Source organism: Trachypithecus francoisi, unplaced genomic scaffold (genome assembly GCF_009764315.1).
Source record: "Trachypithecus francoisi isolate TF-2019V2 unplaced genomic scaffold, Tfra_2.0 Lachesis_group5, whole genome shotgun sequence".
In the NCBI taxonomy this organism is placed as follows: Eukaryota; Metazoa; Chordata; class Mammalia; order Primates; family Cercopithecidae; genus Trachypithecus; species Trachypithecus francoisi.
In genome coordinates this window covers 149,254,611-149,262,556 of record NW_022681470.1, presented here as the reverse complement: position 1 = coordinate 149,262,556, position 7,946 = coordinate 149,254,611, and the positions used below count along the sequence as shown (strand labels likewise).

The following is a 7,946-nucleotide window of genomic DNA, read 5'->3' as shown; positions in this document are numbered from 1 at the left end:
GTAAACCCAGGAGGCGGAGCTTGCAGTGAGCTGAGATCCGGCCACTTGCACTCCAGCCTGGGCGGCAGAGCGAGACTCCGTCTCAAAATAAATAAATAAATAAATAAATAAATAAATTAAATTAAATTAAAAAATTAATAATAAGAAGAAAATAAATAAAATTTAAAAATAAAAAATAACACAATAACAAGCTGTGACAGTCACATCAGCTGGGACTTGCCGTGCACCCAGCGCTATTCTCCGTGCTTTTCAGAGGATGAAGGCCAGGCTGGATGGGAGGCCAGACCCTCTTGGGATTCTGTGGTGTGGCCGGGGCAAGCCAGCACTGGTGTCCAGCGGCCCCCGCCCCCTGCAGAGGGAGCTCAGGGCTTCCTAGCTCCATTTCCCAGCCTACTCATCTGTGCTGTGGCTAGCCGGCTGGAGGGAGGTGCAGGAACAGCGTTCCAGGTGGGAGGTTGCAGGAGTGTGGGTTGCACGTGTGTGTGGGTGGACCCGGAGGGGTTCACGGCGAGGGGCTTGGGAAGGTGGAAAGGGGCTGCGGACAAGGAGCCGTGACACAAACACGGGTGGACCCTGCCGCTGACCGCCCGCGGGTGAGGCTGGAAGTCAGTTAACATTTTACTGGGTTAGAGTCTGCCCTTTGCATATGGAACGGGTGTGCCCCGCCGCTGCCCGTCCCACCCCAACCCTGAACATCAGGCTTCCCGGTGTCTGGGGCCCCAAGAACCCCCTGCCCCAGCCATGGAACATTCCAGGCCTCGAGCAGCAACCTCATTTGCATGCTGCAAGGCTGTGGCTCAGGCGACTCCTCCTGGGGGACTGGTGGTCCCAGGCAGGGGGCCGGGCTGGGGGCTGCTCCGCCGAACCACGTCCCAGATCCAGGTCACAAAGGCGGACACCTGCGTGTACACATCGGGGGTCTTGGGGTCGCCGCACCAGAGGCCAGAGAAGGATACGAGGCCGTGAGCCCTGTTCCTGCACACCAGGGGCCCCCCGGAGTCGGCCTGGAGTAAAAGGAGAAGTGAGCTCAGGGCCTCTGGGAGCTGCTGCCGGCACATCTCACCACCGCCCTCCCTGCCTCAGAACCCTCTGTGGCTCCCTACTGCTGTCCAAGGAAAAAGTAAACTCATCTCTGCCATCCAAGCCCTGAAGACTCGGCCCCCACCCACTTCTCTGCCCGCCTTCCCCCGCCAGCCTCCTCGGTGCTCCAGCCTTTGCATAGCCTGGAGGCCTGTTCCTGCCCTGTGCTGGATGCTGTCTATGTACATTCGAGTCTGCGGTGCTCTGGGCAGTGCACAACCTGCACAACTGTATGCGGCCGCCCTCCAGTAATGGATCTCTCTGCCTTGCATGTGTTTCCTCCAATCTTCTAAGGATTCCTTCAAGTTTCAGCTCAAAGGTGCTCTCCTTGGAGACGGCTCCCCGAATACTCACCCTAAAATCCCTCATCCTACCCTCCTAACTGCCATCTGGAATCTGCTCTGACACCAGATACTATTCGGGTGGCAGTTTTACAGATGGAGAAAAAGAGGCCCAGAGAAATCAAGTGACTTTTCCAAGGTCACACATTGGGAAAGTGGACAGTCTCGTTTCTCCTGGGCTTGGGCTGCCGGGCTCCAGAACGTATGTTCTGAACCAAGTCGCTCTCTTGCCTGCAAAAGACCTTCCAGGCCCAGTGTCTCCCTTAGCACCAGGGGATTCGTTTATCCGACAAGGTTTTAGGAGTGGGAGCTGCTTCCTCTCAATCTGTTACTACCCTCTACTGAACACTGCTTGTGCAAATACACAAGTGTGTGGCTCTTTGTGCAGTGCACAACCTGCGCAACTGAACATGACAGCCCTGCGTGACCCTTGACAACTCCCTGCCTTTCCTGGGCTGCATCTTCTCCATCTGGTCCAATATCAATGGGACTCAGTTCCCAAGGCCCTTCCTGGCCCTGACTGTCTCTGTGGGCCTTGGTTTCCCCATACAGTAAGTGGGTGGAGCGGGGAGGGGATCTCACCGAGCAGAAGCCTCGCCTATGGCTGTCCCCACTGCGGGTGCAGAGCATGGTACGGCTCAGGTGGCCCTTCCAGGAGCTGTTGCAGACGTCCAGGTCCAGCACTCGGACCTTGGCCTCCATCAGTCCAGGTGGCAGATCCTCAAAGTCAGACACGAAGCCCCAGCCAGCCACTCGGCACCGTGTCCCGGCTGTGGGGGGCCTGGCCCGTCTCCCTGGCAGCCTCAGCAGCCCCACTGCAGGGCCCAGGACAGCAGAGCCGTTCAGCTGCAGGGAGAGCATGAGTTCAGGTCACCAGGCTCCCTCCCCACCCCCGCTCCTGCCTCAGTTTATCCATGGGACCCCTGGTCCTGCCCTTGTGAAGCGAAATCAATGGTGGCCACCATGAGGCTGGGTCAGGAGGCCCCGTTCCTTCTGCCAACACAAGCCCCTACCCCTTGGGTCTCCAGGGTCACCATCGGCTGCCCAAAGCGTCTTTCTTGCTTTCTTTTCTTTTTTTTTTCAGACGGAGTCTCGCTCTGTCACCCAGGCTGGAGTGCAGTCGCCCGATCTCAACTCACTGCAAGCTCCGCCTCCCGAGCTCACACCATTCTCCTGCCTCAGCCTCCAGAGTAGCTAGGACTACAGGTGCCCACCACCACGTCTGGCTAATTTTTTGTATCTTTAGTAGAGACGGGGTTTCACTGTGTTAGCCAGGATGGTCTCGATCTCCTGACCTCGTGATCCACCCACCTCGGCCTCCCAAAGTGCAGGGATTACAGGCGTGAGCCACCGCGCCCAGGCCCTTTTTTTTTTTTTTTGACTGAGTGTTGCTCTGTCGCCCAGGCTGGAGTGCAATGGCGCGATCTCAGCTCACTGCAGCCTCTGCTTCCCAGGTTCAAGCGATTCTCCTGCCTCAGCCTCCAGAATTTAATCTGGGGACTTTGGGTAGAAGCTTCAGGGAAGGGGGTCGTCCCTCGAGCAGGAGGGGGCCAGGCGGGTCTGCATAGATGCACCACGTGTGACAAGAGCAGCTTCCCACCTGGAAAACTCCACCCAGGGACTTCTTTCTTTTTTTTTTTGAGACAGAGTCTCGCTCTGTCACCCAGGCTGGAGTGAGTGGCGCGATCTCGGCTCACTGCAAGCTCCGCCTCCCGGGTTCCCGCCATTCTCCTGCCTCAGCCTCCTGAGTAGCTGGGACTACAGGGGCCCGCCACCTCGCCTGGCTAATTTTTTGTATTTTTAGTAGAGACGGGGTTTCACCGTGTTAGCCAGGATGGTCTCGATCTCCTGACCTCGTGATTCACCCACCTCGGCCTCCCAAAGTGCTGGGATTACAGGCTTGAGCCACTGCATCCAGTAGTGAAACCTCATTTCTACCAAAAATATAAAAATTAGCCAGGCGTGGTGGCGGCGCCTGTAATCGAAGCTACTCGGGAGGCTGAGGCGAGAGAATCGATTCAGCCCGGGAGGTCGAGCTTGCAGTGAGCCGAGATGGCGCCACTCACTGCAGCCTGGGTGACAGAGTGAGACTCTGTCTCAAAAACCAAACATATGTCAGATACTTCTATGGGCCACCCCCCCGCCCCAGGCTCACCCGCAGCAGGCAGATGTCGTTGACGTGGGTCACAGGGTGGAAGTCGGGGTGCGTGGTGACAGCACTGATGCCAAACACTTGCTGGGTGGGCTCTGCGGTACGCAGGACATGGGCGCCCAGCACCACCAGGCCAGTGCGGAGGTCTCTGCGGGGAGGAAGGGGTGGGCGAGACGGGGGTGAGGGGCTGCCTGTCCTGGGCCTCAGTCCACTCATCTACGAAACAGAGACCCAGGCCGGGCGCAGTGGCTCACGCCCGTCATCCCAGCACTTTGGGAGGCCGAGGCGGGCGGATCACGAGGCTAGGAGTTCGAGACCAGCCTGGCCGACATGGTGAACACCTGTCTCTACCAAAAATACAAAATTAGCCCAGCGTGGTGGCAGGTGCCTGTAATCCCAGCTACTCAGGAGGCTGAGGCAGGAGAATCGCTTGAACCCGAGATCACCCTACTGCACTCCAGTCTGAGTGACAGAGCAAAACTCTGTCTCAAAAAAAAAATTACTTTGCCAGGAGCAGTGGCTCATGCCTGTAATCCCAGCACTTTGGGAGGCCGAGGCAGGTGTATCACGAGGTCAGGAGATCGAGACCATCCTGGCTAACACGATGAAACCCCGTCTCTACTAAAAATACAAAAAATTAGCCGGGCGTGGTGGCGGCGCCTGTAGTCCCAGCTACTCGGGAGGCTGAGGCAGGAGAATGGTGCGAACCTGGGAGGCAGAGCTTGCAGTGAGCTGAGATCGTGCCACTGTACTCCAGCCTGGGCCACAGAGCGAGACTCCATCTCAACAACAACAACAACAACAAAACAACAACAAACAATTACTTTTGCACCAACAATATTTCTTTTTTCTTTTTTTTTTTTTTTTTTTTTTTTTTGAGACGGAGTCTTGCTCTGTCGCCGGGGCTGGAGTGCAGTGGCCGGATCTCAGCTCACTGCAAGCTCCGGCTCCCGGGTTCACGCCATTCTCCTGCCTCAGCCTCCCGAGTAGCTGGGACTACAGACGCCCGCCACCTCGCCCGGCTAGTTTTTTGTATTTTTTAGTAGAGACGGGGTTTCACAGTGTTCGCCAGGATGGTCTCGATCTCCTAACCTCGTGATCCGCCCGTCTCGGCCTCCCAAAGTGCTGGGATTACAGGCTTGAGCCACCGCGCCCGGCCACTCTTTTTTTTTTTTTAGACAGTGTCTCACTCTGTCCCCCTAGGCTGGAGTGTGATCTTGACTCACCGCAACCTCTGCCTCCTGGGTTCCAGTGATTCTCTTGCCTCAGCCCTTCAAGCAGCTAGACTACAGGCACGCACCACCATGCCCGGCTAATTTTTGTATTTTTAGTAAAGACAAGGTTTCACCATGTTGGTCAGGCTGGTCTCGAACTCCTGAGTAGCTGGGACCACAGAAGCACACCACTACTCCTAACTAATTTTTGTATTTTTTGTAGAGACGGGGGGTTTCATTTTGTTGCCCAGGCTGATCTTGAACTCCTGGAGGCAAGTGATCCTCCTGCCTTGGCCTCCTGAAGCCCTGGGATTGCAGATGTGACTGTCTGCGCCCAGCCCCAATATTCCTTTCTTTTTTTCTTCCTTTGAGATGGAGTCTGGCTCTGCCACCCAGGCTGGAGTGAGGTAGCACCATCTCAGCTCACTGCAACCTCTGCCTCCTGGGTTCAAGTGATTCTCCTGCCTCAGCCTCCTGAGTAGCTGGGGTTACAGCCACTCACCACCACGCCCGACTAATTTTTGTATTTTTAGTAGAGACAGAGTTTCACCATGTTGGCCAGGCTGGTCTCGAACTCCTGACCTCAAACAACCCACCGTGTCCCAACGTGAGGGGGACTCCAGGCTGGTGGGGGAGCTGGGGACACCGCAGTCCAGGACCAACCCATCCCTTGCCTGGAGGGGGCTCTGGCAGGAGGGAGCCCACCCACCTTGGCCCCAATATTCATCTTAATAGTTATTATAACAACATATTTAAAATGAGGCCGGGCACGGTGGCTCCCACCTGCAATCCCAGCACTTTGGGAGGCAGAGGCAGGTGGATTATTTGAGGTCAGGAGTCCCAGACCAGCCTGGCCAACATAGTGAAACCCGTCTCTACTAAAAATAACAAAAATTCGCCAGGTGTGGTGGCGGGTGCCTGTAATCCCAGCTACTCGGGAGGCTGAGGCAGGAGAATCGCTTGAACCCGAGAGGCAGAGGCTGCAGTGAGCTGAGATTTCGCCACTGCACTCCAGCCTGGGGGACAGAGACTGTCTCAAAAAAAAAAAAAAAAAAAGAACATAGTAACAGTTACAGTAACAGAATATATACTTGTTGCCCCCTGCTGCTTCTGTGCTTCCTCTGCCTCCCTGACTTCTCCTCCTGTTTTCCCTTTGTTGCCCCTTAAATCCAACCCCCGCTGAGACACCCCCTCCTGCAGGAGCCCCCGCAGGCAAGGGATGGGTCGGTCCCGGGTTGCCGCACCCCCAGCTCCCCCGCCAGCTAGGAGTCCCCCTCACACTGGGACACGGTGTCCGCAGAGAAGGGGCCCGACAGGTGAGCTCACCTGTGGCTGAAGCAGTGGGCGGCCGAGACCACCCAGCGGGTTTGCAGGAGGAAGCCTCCACAGTGGTGCTGGCCCCCAAACTGCACGGATGCCATGTAGGGCCTGGAGTGGGGGGTCACCTCGCGGCCGCCGATGATCTGGGCTCCCCAGGAGCCTGCTGGAGGGACAGCCCGAGTCAGGGACGAGGCAGGAGGAAGGGCTGGGGTCAGGGCAGGGGGAGAAGGAGCGGCCGAGACACAGACAGGTGAGATGCGAGATGGAGAGACACAGAGAGCTGGAGACAGAGCCCAGACAAGCCCCCCAGTTGTGCTGGGAGGGGCTCCCGAGACCGGGAGATCCAGGGCGGGCCGGCCGGAGACCCCCGTCGGATTTGCACCCATTTCCAGCAGAGGCAGCCACGGGGGCTTGGCAGATGGAGCAGGTGGAGCTCTCCCCAGGGTTTCTGGGGACTGGGGGCTCCTGGATGTGGCCGCCCTACGGGGACTTGGCAGGGGCCTGGGTGGGGATCCGGGGGGCTTCTCACCGGGGGACCTCATGGGCAGCACCAGGGCAGTGGCCATGGTCAGCAGCGGACGTCCCCAGCCCCCCGACCCAGGCCCCATGGCAGATGCGGGCTGGTGTCTCCCTGCAGAGGTCTTCGGCCGTGGCTCCCACCCACAGCCAACGGCCGGAAAGGGGGAGCCTGACTGTGGCCTGTGGTCAGGAGGCCCCACCAGCAACGCCTGAAGCCCAGCCGGCCGTTTCTGGGAAATCGATGGTCTCAGGTGGTGGCTGATAATAATCATGTTGATAATAATAACTGCCTCGTCGGGCCGGAAACGGGGGGCGGGGGAGACAGCTCTGGGGCTGCAAGTGACCTCAGCAAGGCGCTCGACCCCTCTGTGCCTCAGTTTACCCAGCCTCAACACAGCTCAGCATGTGTGGGGAGCTTTCTGAAGAGCCGAGGGCACAGCGGCACTGGAGACCCTGCAGTTCCCCTCCGGCCCCCACCCCCCAAACCCCAGTCTTCCCATCTCCAACCCCAGTGCCCACCTCAGGACCGTGGGGACAATGAGGAAGGCTGGTCTCCTGGGAAGCTCTGATGATTTCTGCCTTTATTTTATTATTGTTTTTTTTTTTTTTGAGACGGAGTCTTGCTCTGTCGCCCAGGCTAGAGTGCAGTGGCGCGATCTTGGCTCACTGCAAGCTCCGCCTCCCGGGTTCCCGCCATTCTCCTGCCTCAGCCTCCCGAGTAGCTGGGACTACAGGCGCCCACCACCACGCCCGGCTAATTTTTTGTATTTTTAGTAGAGATGGGGTTTCACCGTGTTAGCCAGGATGGTCTCGATCTCCTGACCTTGTGATCCACCCGCCTCGGCCTCCCAAAGTGCTGGGATTACAGGCGTGAGCCGCCGCGCCCGGCATTATTTTATTTTTTTTTAAGAGATGGAGTTTTGCTATGTTGCCCAGGCTGGTCTCGAATTCCTGGGCTCTGGCGATCCTCCCTCCTCGGCCTTCCAACGTGCTGAGATCACAGGAGAGCATCACTGCACCTGGCAGGTTTCTGCCTTTATTCATCAGTTATTGAGTGCCTAGTGTACACCAGACCTCATGCTACAAGGTGAGGATGTGGCAGTGACGGAAACCCAGCCTGCAGCCCTGACATTCTGTGGGGTCCGGAGTCCAGTGGGACATGGCTGTACGTGGGGGTCTTCACCTTTCTTTCTTTTTTTTTTTTTGAGATGGAGTCTCGCTCTATTGCCTGGGCTGCAGTGCAGTGGTGCAATCTCAGCTTACTGTAACCTCCACCTCCTGGGTTCACGTGATTCTCCTTCCTCAGCCTCCCGGGTAGCT

General features: G+C 57.4%; 1 protein-coding gene across 2 annotated transcripts; it reads right to left on the bottom strand.

The window, feature by feature from the left end:
• Positions 1 to 227: 227 nt before the first annotated feature.
• Positions 228 to 6,872, bottom strand: PRSS57 (serine protease 57). Of its 2 annotated transcripts, none has more exons than XM_033197700.1 (5): positions 6,637 to 6,872; positions 6,114 to 6,267; positions 3,577 to 3,721; positions 2,004 to 2,267; positions 228 to 1,004 (listed from the first exon to the last, which is right to left on the bottom strand). In XM_033197700.1, exons 1-5 carry the CDS (start codon positions 6,713 to 6,715, stop codon positions 798 to 800), a joined length of 849 nt encoding a protein of 282 aa, XP_033053591.1. In that variant the 5' UTR covers positions 6,716 to 6,872; the 3' UTR covers positions 228 to 797. The 2 variants fall into 2 exon arrangements, with proteins under 2 accessions (XP_033053591.1, XP_033053590.1); XM_033197699.1 differs by having other exon boundaries at positions 606 to 1,004; positions 6,114 to 6,270.
• Positions 6,873 to 7,946: the final 1,074 nt, after the last annotated feature.